Source organism: Pelobates fuscus, chromosome 1, assembly GCF_036172605.1.
Source record: "Pelobates fuscus isolate aPelFus1 chromosome 1, aPelFus1.pri, whole genome shotgun sequence".
Taxonomy (NCBI): Eukaryota; Metazoa; Chordata; class Amphibia; order Anura; family Pelobatidae; genus Pelobates; species Pelobates fuscus.
Window position 1 is genome coordinate 216,483,489 of NC_086317.1, and position 21,966 is coordinate 216,505,454.

Below are 21,966 nucleotides of genomic sequence, written 5' to 3' on the forward strand. Positions count from 1 at the left end.
TGTGCTTACAAAACAAATAAAAAAGAAAACTGTTTTTGTCTGTTCAACAAGTCTGACTTAAATAACTAGTTTTGAGTTCTTTTGAAGATAAAAAAGAATCTGCACTTCATTTGGGCGTCTTTACTAAGTACTGGCAAATTCCATTCGTACCTAAGGAGCAGTTATGTCTTTTTGTTATCCAGATATATAATCAACATAGCGTCTGTACCCAGCAGTTTACAAATCATCTTTCGCCCCTTTTGACCCCAGTTCATTGTTCATAAATTCCCCCATAGATTTTGCTAACTATTTTGTCATCCACATGATACAGGGTTGTAACACATGGGTCAGTAGGGGAATAAAAAATATATATTGCCTGCCTTACAAATCAGATAATAAAATTGGAAAATAAAACTTCAAGGGAAAATGTGGATGGGGGAGTTGATACGTAACAGTGGGAAAACATTTTTCAGGGAATGTGAAACACTCCTAAAATAGGTAATGATTTAAATGCATGATTTGAACCTCTCCAGGGATATATGTGGTTATACTATAATCTCACAACATAGTGCTATGGAATATGTTGGCTGATATTGGAATTCTGCTCATAATAAAATGAATTTTCTCCTAATAAAAAATTAAATAGGGTTTATAGGAGAAATATTTTCACAGGATAAATCACACAGGACAAGGCAGGAAAAGTCCAACTTGATTACACAATTATAATAAAAAAAACTTTTGTTTTGTAAGATTGTAAGCTCACCATGGGCTATCTAACCAACATAAAAACATTTAAAGTAAGTTAACATCTGATTGTTTTCATGCAAACTGTGTCAGTCACAGCCAGGGGAGGTGTGGTTAGGGTTGCATAAACATAAACAAAAGTGATTTAACTCCTAAATGGCAGAGAATTGAGCAGTGAGACTGCAGTGGCATGATCTAAACACCAAAACTGCTTCATTAAGCTAAATTTGTTTTGGTGACTATAGTGTGCTTTTAAGGTAAGTCTCCACAGATACGTCAATTTGGCATGTGCCGAGTGATCTAATCAAATTTTAAAAAATCCAGAGGCTGTGATGTTATCGATCTTTTATTGAATACCCAAAGTGATTCTTTGTATTTAGCTGAGGATTTTCTTAACTCGTGTTCACTTTGTCCTATTAGTTTAACATGTACACTCTCTGGAAACCAAATTACGTTGCACCTTTTTGGTTAAGATTACCTCTTATTCTAAATTCTGTACCAGACTGGGATACTAGATGGAGCGTTAATATTTCTTATGCAGTGCAAGTGTGGAAGCTTTTAACCCCTTAAGGACCAACCTTCTGGAATAAAAGGGAATCATGACATGTCACACATGTCATGTGTCCTTAATGGGTTAAAGTCTGATGTTATGTATTTAATTCAAATACCCAAACTCTAACACCCTTCTGAAGACATACATAAAAAATAAATAAAAACTAGGGTTTGAGATAACATATTAATATGACTGACAATATAGAATGAGAAGTATAGGTTCTCAACATTTCCCTAGAACTTGTAAGACCCATGCTTCAAGGAACACATTCTGGTTAGTATCAGATAAATCATGAAACATACAAAAATGTACTTTTCAACTTAGCTAAGTGCATTCAGGCTTTCAGATCCATACATTTGGACACAACCACTGTCATTAAAACATCATAAAATGTTCTTTTACATGGCTTACTGTATACGTTTTTAAATGCTTAGCTAAAAGGAATGCATGTGAAGGATGAATGAGTTTGTTAAAACTTCTGTGCCCAGAACATCTCATGAATACCCCAAAGACCCATGGCTGCTGTACTAATTGTTACAAACTGCCATTTGTAACTGTTATTTTATTTGACAAATTGCCCTGCTTCCCTGTTTTATGGAGAAGCCTAATTGCCAGCCTTCTGCCCCATGACTATGGACCTAGTGTGTATGGCGATTTGACTGTATTTGTGAGATCTGAGCGCTGTTTGGATATATTGAGCGCTCAGATCCAAGCCATCTGGGGATAGGTTGAATGTGGGGGTTCTGTTCAGTATGATATGAGTTATGTATTTTTGTGTCTTTTTGTGTCTTTTGCTAACATGTGCTCAATGGAGTCTGCCTTTATCCCTGGATATAATTGGATTACCTCTCCATTGTCTCCAGGATAGAGGACTCTTGTGAAACTGGTTTGGGCCGGAAAGCCATGCTGGCAGTGGGTTTTAAAAATACTTTTGCTAATTTTTGAACCCATTGTCTGATTTGTGCCATTTTTTAATATGTTGTTCCCCTGAATGACTTGTCCCTTTAACTTGCAGCCTTGACTCATGTTTGTAGGGGACAGCTATAATCACTACAGGTATTGCTATGCTCTTCATACTCCCTTCGTTACTGAGCTCTTGTAAGAGCTCTTGTTCCTGATCCTACTTCGCTCTACAGAAGGAAGAGGTTCACCTACTGGAACCTGGAGCCTGGTCATAGGTCCAGGGCGCAGAGCATACGGCGAGATACCAGCCCAGCAGCGGTGGTTCGTGGAGTCTGCAGTACTTATGGTGGCTACGCAGTATTTATGGTGTCTACGGTGCAGATGGTCCTTTGGTGAGCGCTAGGAGCATCCTTTCTAGGGTCCAACTTCCTGCCAGCCTGGAGGCAACCGTAACACTAATAAACTTCCACAATCATTAAGGGGCTTTTTGTTAAATATAACATACATTGGTGACAAACATATTGTGAGCTACAGAAATCATTATAGAAATTTGTTAAATTATGAAGGTGGTTTTACCATTCCCAACAGTACAGGCCTCTACCAACGAATGGTCATGCAGACAATCTACAAATGTGGTTACCTTTCAACATCCATGAAGCCATGTAGAACATTTGGGTAGCAGACAAATATTCTGAGGGCTATATTCCCCTTGGCTAATGTGAGCATTCAAAATTTACAGGATTATTCACTAAACACCACAATTTTGGAGAAATTGAGGGCACACCCAGAACATGTATTTCTCAGTAGTAGTGCTGCTGTAAAGACCAACATTTATACAAAGTACAGATAAAGGAACAGCTCACACACAAAAATATAACTTTAACCCCTTAAGGACACATGACATGTCTGACACGTCATGATTCCCTTTTATTCCAGAAGTTTGGTCCTTGAGGGGTTAAAGGGACACTATAGTCACCAGAACAACTAAAGGCTAAATGCTAAATGTAATTGTTCGGGTGAGTATAATTATTTGCCTTCAGGCATTTCAGAGAAAAGGCGGTGTTTACATTGCCCCATAGAGACACCTCCAGTGGCCTCAGATGGACACTGGAGGTGCTTCCTGGGGCAGTTCTGCACAAAGTGCAGCACTGCTTTTTTGCGTCTTCACACTCTGCAAGGGGACACTGAATTTTCTTCATAGAGATGCGGCATGCATATGTGTCATTCACTGGACCGTTGGGGGTTTACTTGAAACAGGACGTGAAGGAGAAGTTATGGAAAGGGGAGTTCAGCTAAATTTTCTCGCTTCTTCCCTTGGAGGCCTTTATTGACCTCAAGGAGGAGGACAAGAAGGACAAGAAGAAGGAGGAGGAGGAGAAATGGAAGCGGTATCGTAAGATACCGAAGTCTTTCGGAAATTGGTTAAGGGCGTTCTGCGTCCTGGCCAGCATTCTAGGCGAGAAGTCACCGGGGCTGTGTGCATCACTGTTCTGCTACTTGGATGGGATCTGGCTGGCGTACCGCACGTACGGTGGGCTGGCGTGGTGGAAGTACGTCGAACAGTTCCGACAACCGCTAGCGGCTAATCCGGGTATGAGTTAGGAACAGATGGACCTGCCTCTCTGGATGAAGCTGATGATGACACAGAATGTGCAGCCCTTTCAGCAAACGGCCGGCGCAAGGGGGCAGACCGCTTTGTCGGCCGCCTTTCAAAAGGGCGTATTCAATGAAGGCCAGTGCAAGTGGGGGGCTGCCTGTCATTTTAAGCATGTGTGTTTGGGTTGTGGGGGCTCCCACGGACTCAACCGGTGCTTTAAGAGGGGTAAGAGGGGTCTGCCTCGGCTGGAGGGGCACCCGCTGCGTTAATAGGGCAGATGCCAAGTTTCTGCAGGCAGGTTTCGGGTGGGGTTTCTTTATTCCCTTTCAGGACAGGGGTGGGTCACAGGGGTTGCACAATCTGCGGTCGTGGCGGAGTTTCCAGGGGTGGGGTGGGAGAAGCTGGCAAAAGAAGTGCAGTTGGGCAGGATGGTAGGCCCTTTCATGGTGCCTTCTCTGGCTAATTCATGGGTGTCTCCTCTTGGTGTGGTCCCCAAGGAGGACCCTGGGAAGTTTAGACTCATTCACCACCTCTCCTACCTGAAGGGGGCGTCAGTGAATGGCAACATCGATAAGGACCTATGCTCGGTCTCTAATACATCATTTGACCATGCGGTCGAGTTGGTTAAGAGGGCCGGGCAGGGGGCCTTGATGGCTAAGATTGATGTGGAGGCTGCGTTTCGCTTGCTTCCAGTTCACCCATATTGTTATCACTTGCTGGTTTGCTTCTTTGACGGGGGGTATTTTGTCGACTTATGCCTCCCGATGGGCTGTTCGATTTCTTGCTCTTACTTCTAAAAATTCAGTTCCTTCCTGGATGGTGGTTGGTGCTTCAGATGGAGGCGGGGATTAAATTGGTGGTGCACTACCTGGATGATTTCTTCTGCGTGGGGTCAGTGAACTCCTCGGTTTGTCTCCTCGGCAATCGAATGGGTGGCGGAGGGCCGCTTGCGGTGGGTAAGACGGAGGGCCTGACAGAGTGCATTAGTTTCCTGAGCCTGGAGATAGATTAGGAGCAAGGTGAGTATCAGCTGCCTCAGGATAAGCTGGTGGGGCTGTGAGGCGTGGTGACTGAGGTTGTTGGTCACGGAAGGTGACCCTTCGGCAGCTGCAATCACTCATTGGGAAGCTCAGTTTTGCTTCCAGGGTGATTCTGATGGGTTGGATTTTAAGCTGTAGCCTGTCTTCGGTTACGGCGGGTTTGCAGTCTCCGCACCATTTCATGTGGGTGTCTACTATTTATGTAGTGATGCTTGGAGTAAGTCTTTAATGAAATTTTTAAAGAACAGCAAATGGAAAGTTTCAGTAAGATAGCACACCTAACTGTGCTTGAAAAACAAATAAAAAGAAAGCTGTTTTTGTCTGTTCAACAAGCCTGACTTAAATAACTAGTTTTGAGTTCTTTTGAAGATAAAATAGAATCTGCACTTTATTTGGGTGTCTTTACTAAGTACTGGCAAATTCCATTCGTACCTAAGGAGCAGTTATGTATTTTTGTTATCCAGATATATAATCAACATAGCGTCTGTACCCAGCAGTTTACAAATCATCATTCGCCCATGTGGGCTGCTCTGGGGGTGTGGGATGTGTTCTTACGGAAATACAATGGTACAGTGTTCTTTCGGCAGGCAGAGGTTTCGGTTGCGGGTCTTGAACTCTTCACTTACATGCATAGGCGTGCGCAGCCTATTGCATAAGGGTGTGCACCCTAAAGCACAAACACACACGCCGCGTATATATATATATATATATATATATATATATATATATATATATATATACATACATATACATACACACACACACACTGCTGTGTGGGAGTGTGTATGTGTGTGTGCAAGGGTGCTGTGTGTGTGTTTGTGAAGGTGGTGTGTGTGTGAGTTAGGGTGGTGTGTGTGTGAGGTTGCTGTGTGTGTGTGTGTGTGTGTGTGTAAGGGTGCTGTGTGTGAGGGTGCTGTGTTTGTGAGGGTGGTGTGGGTGAGGCTGCTGTTAGTGCGTGTGTGTGTGTTTGTGTAAGGGTGCTGTGTGTGAGGGCACTGTTAGTGTGTGTGTGTGTGTGCGCGTGTGTATGTGCGTGTGTATGTGTAAGGGTGCTGTGTGTGTAAGGGTGCTGTTAGTGTGTGCTGTGTGTGTGTGTGTGTGTGTGTGTGAGGGTGCTGTTAGTATGTACTGTGTGTGTGTATGTGTGAGGGCGCTGTATGTGTAAGGGTGCTGTATGTGTGAGGGTGCTGTTAGTGTGAGGGTGCTGTGTGTGTGCTGTTAGTGAGTGTGTATGCTGTGTGTATAAAGGTGCTGTATTTGTGAGGGTGCTGTCAGTGTGTATGTGTACTGTGTGTAATGGTGCTGTATGTGTAAGGGTGCGGTGTGTGAGAGTGCTGTATGCGCAAGGGTGCTGTTAGTGTATGTGTAATGGTGCTGTATGTGTAATGGTGCTGTATGTGTGAGGGTGCTATATGTGTAAGTGTGCTGTGTGTGTAAGGGTGCTGTTTGTGAGGGTGCTGTTAGTGTGTGTGTGTTTGTGTGCTGTGTGTTTAAGGGTGATGTATGTGTGTGGGTGCTGTTAGTGTGTGTGTGTGTGTGTGTGTGTGTGTAAGGGTGCTGTATGTGTAAAGGTGCTGTGTGCGAGGGTGCTGTTAGTGTGAGGGTGCAGTTAGTGTGAGGGCGCTGTTAGTGTGAGGGCGCTGTTAGTGTGAGGGCGCTGTTAGTGTGAGGGTGCTGTTAGTGTGTGTGTGTTGTGTGTGTAAGGGTGATGCATGTGTGTTGTTTGTGTGTATTGTGTGGGGTGGGGGTGGGGGGACCGTTTAGTTAATATCCCCCTCCCTTCTTACCTTTTTATAGGGAGGGGGGACTGTGCTGCTGCTTACTGTGCTTACTGTGTTTAGTAAATGTAGTGTGTAGTGAGTGCAACGTGTGTATAGTGAATGTAGTGTGTGTGTAGTGCAAAGTGTGTTTAGTGAATGTAGTGTGTGTGTGTGTAGTGCAGAGTGTGTTTAGTGTGTATAGTGAATGTAGTGTGTGTGTGTGTAGAGCAAAGTGTGTTTAGTGAATGTAGTGTGTGTGTAGTGCAGAGTGTGTTTAGTGAATGTAGTGTTTGTAGTGAGTGCAGAGTGTGTTTAGTGAATGTAGTGTGAGTATGTGTAGTGCAGAGTGAGTTTAGTGTGTGTGTAGTGCAGAGTGTGTTTAGTGAATATAGTGTGTGTGTAGTGCAGAGTGTGTTTAGTGAATGTAGTGTGTGTGTGTGTAGTACAGAGTGTGTTTAGTGAATGTAGTGTGTGTAGTGCAGAGTGTGTGCTTGTAAGGATGCAGTGTGTGTGTGTAAAATAGGGTGGAGGGGAGTATTTTTTCACGGTTCTTACCGTGCCAGGGAGAGGGGAGATCGCATTCCCTGGTTGTCCGGTGGCATGGTGGAGCGAGCCAGCTGCGTTACATTGAAGAGGGGGCCCAGCAGCACACACTGTCTTCCTTTCCAGCTCCTCTCTGACTAACTCTCGCGAGACAGGTCTGCGTGCTGTGCAAAGCTGGCAACGCGCTGACGGCCACAGGGCGTAGGGAAGTTAGACAGAGAGCAGCTGGAAAGGAGGACAGAGTGTGCTGCTGGGCCCCCTCTTCAATGTACAGGTAGCAGGGGGCCCTCTGTGCACATATATATAGCAAAAATTGCTATATGAATATATATATATATATATATATATATATATATATGTGTGCACATAAGGAATGTGGGCCTCGGACTGCCAGAGTAGTTCGGGCCCCCCAGAACCGCCGGGCCCATGACAACCGTTATGGTTGTCATGCCCTGATGGCGGTCCTGCTGCTGAGTCCATACACACACACATAGACTGCTGAGTCCATACACACACTGACTGCTGAGTCCATACACACACACATACTCAGACACAGACTGCTGAGTCCATACACACACAGACACACACACAGAGACTGCTGAGTCCATACACACACAGACACACAGACTGCTGAGTCCATACACACACACAGACACAGACACAGACTGCTGAGTCCATACACACACATACACAGACACAGACTGCTGAGTCCATACACACACATACACAGACACAGACCGCTGAGTCCATACACACACAGACACAGACACAGACTGCTGAGTCCATACACACACACACAGACACAGACTGCTGAGTCCATACACACACAGACACACACACAGAGACTGCTGAGTCCATACACACACACACAGACACAGACACAGACTGCTGAGTCCACACACATACACAGACACAGACTGCTGAGTCCATACACAAACACATACACAGACACAGACTGCTAAGTCCATACACACACAGACACACACACACAGACTGCTGAGTCCATACACACACACAGACACACACACACAGACTGCTGAGTCCACACACACACACAAACACACACAGACTGCTGAGTCCATACACACAGACACACAAGCTTCCTCACTATCAGACAGACAGACAGACAGACACACACACAGACACAAGCACATTAAGCCTACCTGTCACTGGTGCCTGTTGCTGGTGGTCAGCCATCTTCCATGCTTTCCAGCAGCAGCATGGGCTGCTGCTTAACGGCGGGGGCGTGGCTTGTGTGCGGGAGGCTTCGTTTGGGGGTGGGGCCTGTGCCGGGGAGCCTGTCAATGCTCCCTCTGGCCCCAGACAGCACCTGACCCAGCGCTCCAGCTGCTCTACCCTGCATTACCTCGGGCTGTAACAGACTGTTACAGCCCGAGGGAATATAATTTAAACACATAGCCAATAGGTTGCTGGCATTTGGGGGGGCACAGCATGATGTAGGGGGGCCCATGGCCCCCTCTGGCCCCCCCCTAGCAACGCCACTGCTCCCTCCCTGTCTGTGGGCCGGTGAGCGAAATCTTTGATCTCCATCACCGGCCCATGGAGTGAGGCACATAGTGCGGGCCGAGGGGATTAGGGTGTGCCCAGGCTGACATGTCAGGTGGCGTGGGCTTCGGGGCTTACTTTGGTGGTCTCTGGTGTGCGGAGCGGTGGCCGGCGGCATGGGGGGAGAGCCCCCTCATTCGTAACCTGGCATTTTTGGAGCTGTTCCCCTTGGTGGTTGCGCTGGCTCTTTGGGGCGATAGGCTTCGGGACCGGAAAGTGGTCTTCTTCTCGGATTATATGTCCGTGGTACATGCAGTCAATCATCTGTTCGCTTCGTCGAAACCGGTGGTGCGGCTGTTGCTACGCTCTGTTTATTCTGCATGTCTCTCAGTGTGGTTTTCTGTGCGTGGCATGTGCCCGGGTATTTGAACGTGCTATATATATATCTTGAAAAAGACCCTTGTGTGGGTCGAAACGTCGTTTGGGACAAATTTGATGTGAGAAAATTTGTTTTGTTTGAAAGAAAAAAAAGACCTTTGAGTGCACCTTCTCTTTACTGGATTGTATTATCACACCAAGGGAGCACCTAGGCAAGCTTTATTCATTTGAAATTAAAGGGATGAGTGCCAAGATTCATTGGTTTTTTATATATATATATATATATATATATATATATATATAGGAATATGGTGGCGCTAGCGTTTTGGTTCAAGTTGCGCGGGTGGAAGATCTTACGAACTCCTTTGTGATCTGCCAGGCACTTAAGGGGTATCGGAGGGGATGTAGGGTTCCTGATACTAGAAGGCTGGTGTCCGTGTGGGTGTTGGGGGGTTTAATTTGAGTGCTGCCCGAGGTTTGTTGCGACGAGTTTGAAGGATTTCAGTTTAGTGCAGCATTCTCCTGGTCTTTTTTGGTGCGTTTCGGATCGGGGAACTGGTGAGCGCTAACTGGGTACCTAATGGTGGCCTTCAGGTATCCAAGGTGCGCATGCAGGAGGGGCAACTTGTGCTTCACCTGGCCCGGTCCAAGACCGATGTCAGGAGGGTGGGTCGAGACGTGACATTGACGGCTCTGCTGAGATCCACGTTGTGCCCAGTGGCTGCGGTGGCGCAGTACCTGGCTAGGAGGCCAGCGGTTGGGGGGTCATTACTGTTGCATGCGGATGGCTCTTCCTTGTCTCGCTTTCAATTTCCCATGGTTTTTTGGTTGGGCCTGGCGAGACTGGGGTTACATGATGGTAAGTGTGGGACTCATTCCTTCCACATCGGGGCGGCTACGGAGCCCACATGCTTGGGTTTAGGGGAAGATTTGGTGCAGAGGATAGGGAGATGTGTCAGGATCGGGACAGGGATCCAACACGCAGAGTACAAACAGTAGCCAGATACGTATACCGGACCTTAGAATGGCCGGACTAACGTAAGTAGTACAGTAGAGAATGGTCAAAGACAAGCCGAGGTCGAGGGTAACAGAAGACAGGTAAGCGAGAGACAAGCCGAATCAAGGGTAACAGAGATAAGCAGAGTAGAGCAAACAAGCCGGGTCAAAACCAAAAGGGATAACTAGAATACACGAGCACTGAGTGACTAGAACAAGCTAGAACCACGACAGGGCAATGAGCAAATGAAAGAAGCACTGTTAAATGCCCTGTTCAGATAAGTAAACACGCCTCCGAGGCGTCCTGATTGGTCCTGAAGCAATTGAGTGACAGGTCGTTCCGGGTTGGCGTCCTGACGTCAACTTCCGGACGTCATGCTATAAAAGGGAGTCACTCCCTCGCGGCCGACTTTGCATGACCGGACAGACCGCGAAGAAGGGGGAAATCAGACCGTCCGGATGGATGAACGGCTAAGTCTCTACCTCTTTCGGAGGTAGAGACCTCAGGTACCCTGACAGTACCCCCCCTCTCAGATACGCCCACCGGGCGGAAGGCACCAGGACGAGAAGGGAAGCGAGAGTGAAATGCCCTGCGGAGACGGGGAGCATGAACCTCCTCCTGAGGTACCCAACTTCTCTCCTCAGGAACATATCCTTTCCAATCGACCAGATATTGTACTCTCCCCCGGGAGATTCGAGAATCGACGATGGAATTGACTTCATACTCCTCCTGACCCTCCACCTGAACAGAGCGAGGAGGGGCGATCGTGGAGGAGAATCTGTTACATACTAGTGGTTTTAGCAAGGAAACATGAAATGAGTTAGGAATGCGTAAGGCATTAGGCAAAGCTAGACGATACGCAACTGGGTTAATTTGAGTCAGAACCCTGTAAGGTCCAATATACCGAGGAGCGAACTTCATGGAAGGCACTTTTAACCGAATGTTTCTAGTACTTAACCATACTCTATCGCCTGGAACAAACACCGGTGCTGCCCTTCTACGTTTGTCAGCGTGTTTTTTAACCAGCATAGAATTGTGCAGAAGAATTTGTCGAGTCTGGTCCCATAACTTCCTTAAATTGGCAACATGGACATCCACCGACGGTACCCCTTAGGAAGAGGGCTCCGAAGGAAGAATGGAAGGATGAAAGCCATAATTCATGAAGAAGGGGCTAGAATGCGTAGAATCACAGACGAGATTGTTGTGTGCAAACTCCGCCCAAGGAATCAAACCGACCCAATCGTCCTGGTGTTCAGAGACGAAACAACGTAAATATTGTTCAACCTTTTGGTTGGTGCGTTCAGCAGCTCCATTGGACTGAGGATGGTAGGCAGAAGAGAAATTCAATTTGATGCCTAGTTGAGAGCAGAAGGATTTCCAAAAACGGGAAACAAATTGGGAACCTCTGTCAGATACAATTTGGGAAGGTATCCCATGTAAACGGAAAATCTCCCTAGCGAATATCTCCGCTAATTCGGGCGAAGATGGGAGTTTAGGTAAGGGAATGAAGTGAGCCATCTTAGTAAATCTGTCCACCACAGTGAGGATAACAGTCTGTTTTTTAGAGATAGGCAAATCAACAATGAAGTCCATAGCCAAACAGGACCATGGCTTTTCAGGAACCTCTAAAGGGTGCAGAAATCCGCATGGAAGCGAATGGGGTTGCTTGGTCTTGGTACAAACCTCACATGCCCCGATGAATTCTTTAATATCTTTACGTAACTCAGGCCACCAGAAATCTTTAGAGATCAGAGCATACGTCTTGCGAATGCCAGGATGTCCAGCCACCTTGCTGTTGTGGAAACAGCGTAACACTTCTAGTTGGAGAGTGGCAGGAACGAAGTGTCGATCCCCAGGAGTCTGTTTGGGCGCAAGATGCTGAAATTTCATGATCTCGGCAAGCAACGGAGAGTGAATCCTGAGATTCGTGTTAGCGATGATATTACCCTTAGGAACTATGGAGGAAAGGACTGGCTCAGTTATAGTGAACGGTTCATATTGACGAGACAAAGCATCGGCTTTAGAGTTCTTAGAACAAGGTCTATAAGTAAGTACATAATTAAAGTGAGTGAGGAACAAGGACCAACGAGCCTGCCTGGCGGATAAGCGCTTAGCCTCCCCAATATAAGACAAGTTCTTATGATCCGTTAAAATAGTAACAGGGTGTAATGTCCCTTCTAGTAAATGTCTCCACTCCTTTAAAGCCTTAATGACCGCTAACAGTTCCCTGTCGCCGATGTCATATCTGCTTTCAGGCCCAGATAATTTCTTAGAGAAGAACCCACAAGGGTGTAACGGTTTGTCCACCCCTAACCTTTGAGACAGAACAGACCCAACTCCCGTCTCAGAAGCATCGACCTCGAGTAAGAACGGCAGAGTCGTATCAGGGTGGACTAGAATGGGGGCAGAAGCAAAAAGTTCTTTGAGAGTCTTGAAAGCAACAAGAGCCTCCGTAGACCAGGTCCTAGTATCAGCCCCTTGTTTGGTCATATTGGTAATAGGCGCAATGATAGAAGAGTATCCCTTAATGAAGCGCCTATAGTAGTTGGAAAAACCAATAAACCTCTGAATAGCCTTGAGTCCTTTGGGCAAAGGCCAATCTAAAATAGATTGGAGTTTGTCAGGATCCATTTTAAAACCTTCCCCAGAAATCACGTAACCAAGAAAGTCTATCTGAGACTGGTCAAAGCTGCATTTCTCCAATTTACAGTATAGGCCATGTTGCAGAAGTTTGTGTAATACCTTTCTGACTTGTCTATGGTGAGTCTCAATCTCCCTAGAGTGTATCAGTATGTCGTCCAGGTAGACAATAACACAATCATGTTGAAACTCCCTAAGTACCTCATTAATCAAATCTTGAAATACTGCAGGAGCATTGCAAAGTCCAAACGGCATAACTGTGTATTCATAGTGGCCATACCGGGTATTGAACGCCGTCATCCACTCGTGTCCATTCTGGATTCTCACCAAATTATATGCCCCTCTGAGATCTAACTTGGTGAAGATTTTGGAGCCCTTAAGACGATCAAACAACTCGGTAATCAATGGGATAGGATAAGCATTTCTGATAGTTATTTTATTCAAGCCTCGGTAATCAATACAAGGTCTCAGCGTGCCATCCTTTTTCTTAACGAAAAAGAACCCAGCCCCGGCAGGAGAAGAAGACCTCCTAATGAATCCTTTCTCTAAATTCTCACGAATATATTCCTCTAGAACAGAGTTCTCCTGAACAGATAAAGGATATACATTACCCCTCGGAGGCATAGTCCAGGGTAGAAGCTTAATTTTACAATGAAATGACCTGTGTGGAGGTAAAGAATCGGCATTCTTCTTGTCGAATACTGCCTTTAAGTCTTGGTACAGGAACGGTATCTGTTTTTCTGTGGACTGAGTAGGACTACCAGGTGTGTTAATATTAGCCAATGGAGAAACCTTGCGTAAACACCTCTCCTGGCAGCTCTGACCCCATGAGAGTATCTCCCCTAATTCCCAATCGATAATAGGGTTATGTCTCTTCAACCATGGATACCCCAGAACTATGGGAACAGAAGGGGACGAAATGAGCATAAGAGATAAAATCTCCACATGTAGGATACCAACATTTAAGTTAATGGGTATGGTCTCACGAAAGATAACAGGGTCCAGTAGTGGTCTACCATCTATGGCCTCAACGGCCAAGGGTGTCTCCCTTAACTGGGATGGGAAATTGTGTTTAGTGGCAAAGGCTTGGTCGATAAAATTCTCAGCAGCTCCGGAATCTATCAACGCCATAGCCTTTACTACTTCCTTCTCCCAAGTCAAGGAAACTGGTAGCAGAAGCCTGTGATCTTTATAATTAGGAGTAGAGGACAAAATAGAAACACCCAAGGCCTGTCCTCTAGAGAAACTTAGGTGCGAGCGTTTCCCGGGCGGTTAGAACAGTTCGAGAGTAAATGACCTCTGGCTCCACAATACATACATAACCCCTCCCTTCTCCTGTGCTGTCTCTCCTCCTCAGAGAGGCGGGTATAGCCTATCTGCATAGGTTCAGGAAGCAGAGAGACCGTGGAGTCAGGGCTTGGAAATGCGGGGGCTAACCTAAAGGAAGGTCTCCGGTTCCTCTCTCGAGTGTTCTGTCTCTCTCTTAAACGTTCATCTATACGAGAAATGAACGAAATTAAATCCTCTAAATTTTCAGGAAGTTCTCTAGTAGCAACCTCGTCAAGGATTACATCTGATAGCCCATTCAAAAATACATCCATATACGCCTGCTCATTCCACTTGACTTCTGACGCCAGAGACCTGAACTCTAGTGCATAATCCACAAGTGTTCGGTTCTCCTGTCTCAGGCGCAACAGTGATCTGGCTGCATTAACCTTTCTACCTGGAGGGTCAAACGTTCTTCTAAAAGCAGCTACAAATGCGTTATAGTTATATACTAACGGGTTATCGTTCTCCCATAGTGGGTTGGCCCATCTCAGAGCCTTCTCAATGAGTAAGGTGATAATAAATCCTACCTTTGCCCTATCAGTAGGATAGGAGCGAGGTTGCAATTCAAAGTGGATACTAATTTGGTTTAAAAAACCACGACATTTCTCAGGAGCCCCACCATAACGTACTGGTGGGGTAATGCGAGAAGAAGCACCTACTGTGGCTACCTCTAGGCCTGAACTTACAGGAGAGATAGGAGTAGTACGTATCTCCTCTGGTGGGTTATTGGCATGAGATAATAACGCCTGTAGCGCTAGCGCCATCTGATCCATTCTGTGATCCATGGCTTCAAACCTAGGATCAGGAGAAGCAAGCTGACTGTTTGTACTTGCAGGATCCATTGGCCCTGTCGTAATGTCAGGATCGGGACAGGGATCCAACACGCAGAGTACAAACAGTAGCCAGATACGTATACCGGACCTTAGAATGGCCGGACTAACGTAAGTAGTACAGTAGAGAATGGTCAAAGACAAGCCGAGGTCGAGGGTAACAGAAGACAGGTAAGCGAGAGACAAGCCGAATCAAGGGTAACAGAGATAAGCAGAGTAGAGCAAACAAGCCGGGTCAAAACCAAAAGGGATAACTAGAATACACGAGCACTGAGTGACTAGAACAAGCTAGAACCACGACAGGGCAATGAGCAAATGAAAGAAGCACTGTTAAATGCCCTGTTCAGATAAGTAAACACCCCTCCGAGGCGTCCTGATTGGTCCTGAAGCAATTGAGTGACAGGTCGTTCCGGGTTGGCGTCCTGACGTCAACTTCCGGACGTCATGCTATAAAAGGGAGTCACTCCCTCGCGGCCGGCTTTGCATGACCGGATAGACCGCGAGGAAGGGGGAAATCAGACCGTCCGGATGGATGAACGGCTAAGTCTCTACCTCTTTCGGAGGTAGAGACCTCAGGTACCCTGACAAGATGGGAGTCGGTCAGGTCCACTCATATGTTGGTTTGGGTTTATTGGATTGAGACGGAGGGCCTGGGGGTACTGTTTGGGAGTCAGTGTTGATGTTTTGTTTGTTTCCATAGGTGAAGTTGCCTGGATCGTCAGGCATTCATTAGTTTTCTGGTCTGTGAGGAGGGCTGCAGCTCGAGTTGGCGCTTTGTTGATTTGGTTACAGAGGATTTGGATGGGGGGGATTTATGTAATGCTGTTGTTAGGATGGTGGCGGGTGGGGGTAGGCCAGACTTTGTTGTTCTCCACACTGAGGGGAAGGATTTGGGCCTAATACTGCATCGTCGGCTCCTGAAGTGGATGAAGCAGGGCTTTAATAGGTTGAGGGAGCTGCTTCCTGGGGTCATGCTGGTATGGTCGGAGATTGTCCCGTGGCGGCAGTGGCGGCATGCACGGGATCCGTTAGCTATCGATCGCTGCCGAGTGAAGGTGAATAGCCTGATGGCTAGTTTTGTCAGGAAATTGGGGGGAGTGGTAGTGCGGCATGGGGAGTTGGAGGTTTAGTTGCCTGGTTACTATCACTCGGATGGAGTTTACCTCTCCACAGTTGGGTGGGATGTCCTGAACCTGGGTTGGCAGGAAGGGCTGCAGAAAGCGCTGTTTCCTCGGGGTGGCGGAGCTCAGTCGGCATAAGGGTTCAAGGTCTGAGCTTGTGGAATAATAAGGAGCTGAAGGATAAGAAATAGGCTCCCATTAGGATGGTTATGGAAATGGTTGAATATGGTTCCTGGTAAGTTTTGTAGGTTTCGAGCTCTGTCGGTGGTTCAGAACCTGGTGGGGAAGGGGTATACCCCTACCATGGTTAATTAAAATGTTGGCACTTTAAGTTATGTTCATGTTGGAATACTGTTATATGTTATTTATATGGGGGGCATTGCCTAAAGGAAGCCATGCACTTTGGGTGGTATAAAAATGAGCAATGGTGAGCAAGTCTTGGCACTAGAAAAAGAAGAGCAAATGTTTTATTTTTTTTGTTTTATTGGAAAAATGGGGGGAGGGTCTGTACTAATTGAGGGTTGAGGGCCCTGCTCAATGAGCTTACATGCTAGAGGGAGTGGGGTAAAATTCGACAAAAAGGTAAGGATATAGTGAAAGTTGCAGAAGAGGAATCAGTCAGGAGCTATATGGGTGCCAGGTCCCGCAGGTTTTAACCCTGCAGTTGTAAACATAGCAGTTTCACAGAAACTGCTATGTTTACACTGAGGGTTAATACAGCCTCTAGTGGCTGTCTCACTGACAGCCACCAGAGGCAGCTTCCTCGATTCTCACTGGGAAAATCACAGTGAGAAGACGCTGCCGTCCATAGGAAAACATTGAGTAATGCTTTCCTATGGGTGGTTTGAATGCACGCGCGGCTCTTGATGCGCATGCGCATTCGGCACTGACGTCGGCAGGAGGAAGAGAGTTCCCCAGCGCCGAGGGACCCCCGGCGCTGGAGAATGGCAAGTGGCTGAAGGGGTTTTAACACCTTCAGCCTAGCGGCAAGGGGGCCATGAGGGTGGTGGTGGGGGGGGGGGGGGACTAAGGACTACCTAGTACCAGGAAAACGAGTTTGTGTTCGTTTAAGCTGAGTCAGTTATAGTCTTCCTGCAGCTCAAACCACCTGTCTGTCAACATCAATTATGGACCTGTAAAGGAGAGTTAAAGTGACAGTATAACATTATTTAAAAGTGTTGTTTAAAGATTGTAAACCAGAATGCAAATAATAAATGTAAAATGAAATAATATATGCCATTTCTTTAAAAATAAACTCCTTACATCTTTGTATTCCTTCCAGACCCGGTGAAAATTCACAGATCCATCTTTGCGGTGTTGGAAAACAGTCCAGCCTCCCCCACTAGTCTCCATGTCACACAGGGCCTGATGAATAAGTAATTTAATATTTATATAACGCATGACACCATACCAAAGCATGTATTGTTACATTTAGGGGTTCATAAATTAAAGTGGAACATTTATTGAAAACAGGAAAGGCTGGATTTGATGTGTAGTGGGCAACAAAAACACAATGATATACACTGAACAAAATTTTAAACGCAACACTTTTGTTTTTGCCCCCATTTTTCATAAGCTGAACTCGGCAAAGGAGAAGTGCTCACTAACACAGATTTAGACAGATTTGTGAACAATATTTGAGAGAAATATGCCTTTTGTGTACATAGAAAAAGTCTTAGATCTTTGAGTTCAGCTCATAAAAAATGGGGGCAAAAACAAAAGTGTTGCGTTTAGAATTTTGTTCAGTGTAATACTTGGAGTCAGCGTAGTCAAGTGACAGGAATATCAATAAAACAATGTGGGGGGTGCAAGCCAAGGGAAAACACTCAATATATACTTAACAATCGTAAGTCTTGAGGTTAACCAAAAAGATATAAAACAATATATACATAGCATAATACTGTATATAAATAAATCAATTTAGTATGACACAGGTAATGGGTCACTCACGATCTATAGAGCCTCAAATAGGAGGCTCTAGCTGTAATCACGTTTGAAAAATAAGCTTTTTCAAGCTGTCTCCGTAATCTTTCTGTATCAGCTGATGTTCTTCCCCAGATGCTTAAAGGATGAGTAGCAAGCCAGGATAGATAAGATATAAAAAATCTTTACTCGAATAACAGAAACATCAATAAAATAATGTAGATAAAAATAAACAACATAGATATCTATTTCACTGTTTCTAGTGTCTTTTAGTGATTTCTAGACATGGGGGTAGTTGCTGTCTTGTATTATTTAGCGCCAATCCACCCACATTGTTTTCTTCTTTTAGGAAACATTTATTTGCTTCACACAAGTGACAGGAATATGTTCACATTTGCTGTGAATGTGATAAGTAATGTGTATTTACTTCTTATACCCGACCTCGACTCGAGCATGGTAACCATACAAGATGTACAGAACTGTATGTAAAATACAAGGGTAGAACGCAGCAGAGCACTGCAATAACACAGACACAAACACAATATAGCTACGCGGATATTAGGAAGAGAGATGGACCCATAAAAGATCAATGATAGATTGTTAAAATAATGCAACATACTAAAATGAACTGTGATGTAGAAACAACTGGAGATCATTTGACATTATGAAATGCTAGAAATTAATGTATAGCACAATATGATAAACTATTAAAGGGGGCATTACACAGGCAATGGACATATGTTTCTGTTTTATAGTTGAAAATATTTTTGGTACTTGCTGGTCCATTAGTGACCTCTCCTGGATGCCAACATTCTAATATGCATAGCAGATTGTTACCTTATTGCCCAATTATTACTGATCCTTACTAAACATGCTACAGATATTGTGTTTAAAGGAAAGCCTTATTTCTTTTTAATTTAATATATAAAGTCCTTATGTGCATCTTTTTGCATGGCCTGTGTAGCAGGAGAAGCTGTCCAAGCTCTAATTGTTACCGTACCTATTGTCTCTCTCTGTGCATCATATAAAATATCCTGTACTTCTCTCCTTACGGCAGAGGCATCAGACTTGGCCATAGCGGAAGTATGACTGCCTTTATTCAAGGATCTAATGGGTTAGTACTATTCTGTTTTCCAAAAATTGTTATCTAACTCAATTATTTTTCATAAAGTATATATTGAGCGTAAAAATTTTGAAATGTGTCTTTTTTTTAATGTTTGGTACTTTAGGCATACCGTAAAAAAGAAGAAAAAATGGGAATATAATAAATTGCCCATAATGCAAGTTTTATATAATTTTTGTTACAATACACACAGAATATAAAACAATGTTATCTGCAAACCAGTTTATTTGTATACAAGGCTTTTTATGGAGGTTGCAAGTGTTTTAAGAACCACTGTAGTGACCAAATCATAAATAATTAGACAGGTGGCTTCCATTGTATCTGAAATGCTTTCACATGTGGAATGCAAGGGGTTTGAGGCCATGCAATTAGCATTCTTTGAGAATTATTATGGTTTATTTGCTAAGCACTTTCTTCTTGTCAAAGTGCATTCTCCATTCAAACAACTGAGCCAAAAAGCACATTTTATTTGTCAAACATAACACAGTCCATTTCTGATGATAGCTTATTTGTAATGCAATATAATTTCTCTTTACTTTGTATCTTGACATGAAGAGTCTGTTCCAACTACCAGTGATTGCATAGGCCTTAGTTTGAAATTGTTGGATACGCTTTTCAAATGGTCACACTCTGTTTCCCATGTACTTTAACAATGACGTCTGTAGTTAACTCGTTTGAAATGTTTATCCAAAAAATATTAAATTGAGACCATACTTTTTGTTGTTGCATGTAGGACAAAAAGTATTAAGTTGTACACCCCTGAAATAACACCTTCTTTCGAAGTAGAATTTTGACATTGGTTCACAAAACATCAGAAAGAAAAAGAAGACTGAAAGGGGGACAGGGGTTGTACATAAACAGCATCACTGCTTCTTCAGTTGTACAGACACTGTGAAACAAAAATTGACATAAAATAGTCATGTGAGGACTGTGAGATACAGACTTTGTATATTGGACTTACCTTGCCATTATAGTGTTGTTTTACTATAGATATAGATATATTCTTTTTTTTAATCTTCTTTATGTTTAACTAATAAAGTTTACTTGGTATATTTTAAACACACTATTGGCATCCTTTTCCTGCTATTGAAAGAAGGAGTGTGGACCTTTTCCACATACGCTATTTCATGTGAGCCTATTTGGAGGGCTCTGGGTCTGATAAGAAGAAAAGAGAATACCATCTAAAGAAGGGAGAGGGTCACCTTCACGGACCCTAAGAGCGCAATAAACAGAGCTTAATCCATTAGCGCTTTAAATTGTGAGTGAGATATTTTATTCTACCATTTGGAAAAGCTTATTTTATGGTTTACACTATGTTTTGGCATTAGTCTTTTTTTTTTTTTTTATTCTTTTTTTTTATTGAGTCATTTGAGTAATACATATCAGAATATAACAGTAGGGCTCACAAGAGAAGCCTCTTTTTTTTCAAGTCAAGTATAAAAGAACAGTGCATGTGCGGTACACAAACAGTTAAAAACATTGGAGGATAATATGCACTATATGCGAGGCGACAGGCATGTCTTCATACATGGTAAAGGACAGTGTTGAACAGAAGGGAAAAAACATAGTAAGTATGCATGCATGGGTACATGATGATTAGGTAGGGGCTACCCCTTATGTTAAAACCTCTTAAAGCTTATCTGTTATACTATTGGTGGTAGCAGGATTAGGTTACAGCTCCAGGGCCAGATTTATGCTAATAACTCTGTGGAGAAGGTAGAGACAGGTATACAGGTTGAGAACAACGTGGGAACAGAAAAAAAAATTAAAAAATTAAAAAAAAGATGCTTGTTAACCTCGCTCACTGAGTGGGAAGGCAGTGCAGCATGCTCGCTGAATTAGAATGTCTGAACGGGCAGGGGCTGCTTGTTAGTCGCTCGTTCAGCCAATACCCCTAGCACACTCACAAAGTCCAGGCAGGTATAGGAGCTGATAGAAACCTCTCTGGGTTCTGCTGATTGCCCCATCTTTCCAACTCCTGTGGCTCTATATCTGTCCCCGTTCAATGCGGTAAAGTCCTTGAGATTGCAGGGGACTGTGCTTTTCGCGGGTACGCTTCACCCTTGGCGCCCGCTTGATTCTTCTAGGGTTCCTTCTCAGGGGTTGTTTCCCAGCCGGAGCTTTGCGTGCAGGTGGCGCCACTGGTATCTGCAGTGCTGGGTGCTGTCTCCTCGCCAAGCGTCGCCACAACCGCCGGCATATTGCATCAAACTTGTTTAGGAAGGCTTCCTCCCAGGTCTGTGTCTCCGCTTGTGTAGCACGCCTCATGGCAGTGCCGTCATCCGCCATCTTAGGTAGGCCCCAGAGTTGTATGGTCAGCAGTGCTGACCTAGGAGCTGTGGACAGCTGGGTAGTTGTTGTCTGGTGGGGACTGGGATAATCCCCGCTGGTCCAGAGGGGGGGGGGAGGGCAGGGCTATGAGGGTTCACACAGAGAAGAGCTCCGGTCGCCCCAGGCAGAGAGATCGGCCGTTTCTTCCGCCGGGACAGCACCAGGCCTCGATTTGCCGGAGGCCACAGCCGTCAGGCCGCCCACAAGACCACTCCAAGATTGCCCCAGGAGTATCAGATGAGGGTACCAGTGTGGGTAAGGTCGATTGTAAGAGATTTTCCCTCTCTATTTAACGATTAGAGCGGGATTGAGCAGGAACCCCAGCAGTCTGCGACCGTCCGGCTTGGCGTCCAGGCCCCGCCCCCCCTTTTTTGTCTTTTTAAGGTACACCGTACTCATTGGTAAAATCTAAAAGGGATAAATCTTAAGGTATATATATTTCCATATCCTTCTCAGCACTAAGAAATCAATATATTATTAGCGCTTCACCATCACACTGGTTGATTTAATAATTTGTTTGCTACATTTGAGTGACTATGTCTGATCAAAATAGATCAATAACTATCAGTGAAGAAATATGAAACATTTTGATAATATATAGGTTTTATCACCTATATATTTTTATCAACAAACTGGACATTTCACCCGTAAATAAAATTGAAGAGTGTG

At 44.8% G+C, this 21,966-nt stretch overlaps 1 protein-coding gene across 1 annotated transcript in view; it reads right to left on the reverse strand.

Moving 5' to 3' along the window:
* LOC134591703 (angiopoietin-2-like) overlaps window positions 1-21,966 on the reverse strand; it is a 79,758-nt gene that overhangs the window by 12,233 nt on the left and 45,559 nt on the right. Inside the window, exon 6 of the mRNA XM_063444476.1 lies at window positions 17,184-17,285. Within this exon, the coding sequence (XP_063300546.1) occupies window positions 17,184-17,285 (102 nt within the window). The remainder of the gene's footprint in view (window positions 1-17,183; window positions 17,286-21,966) is intronic.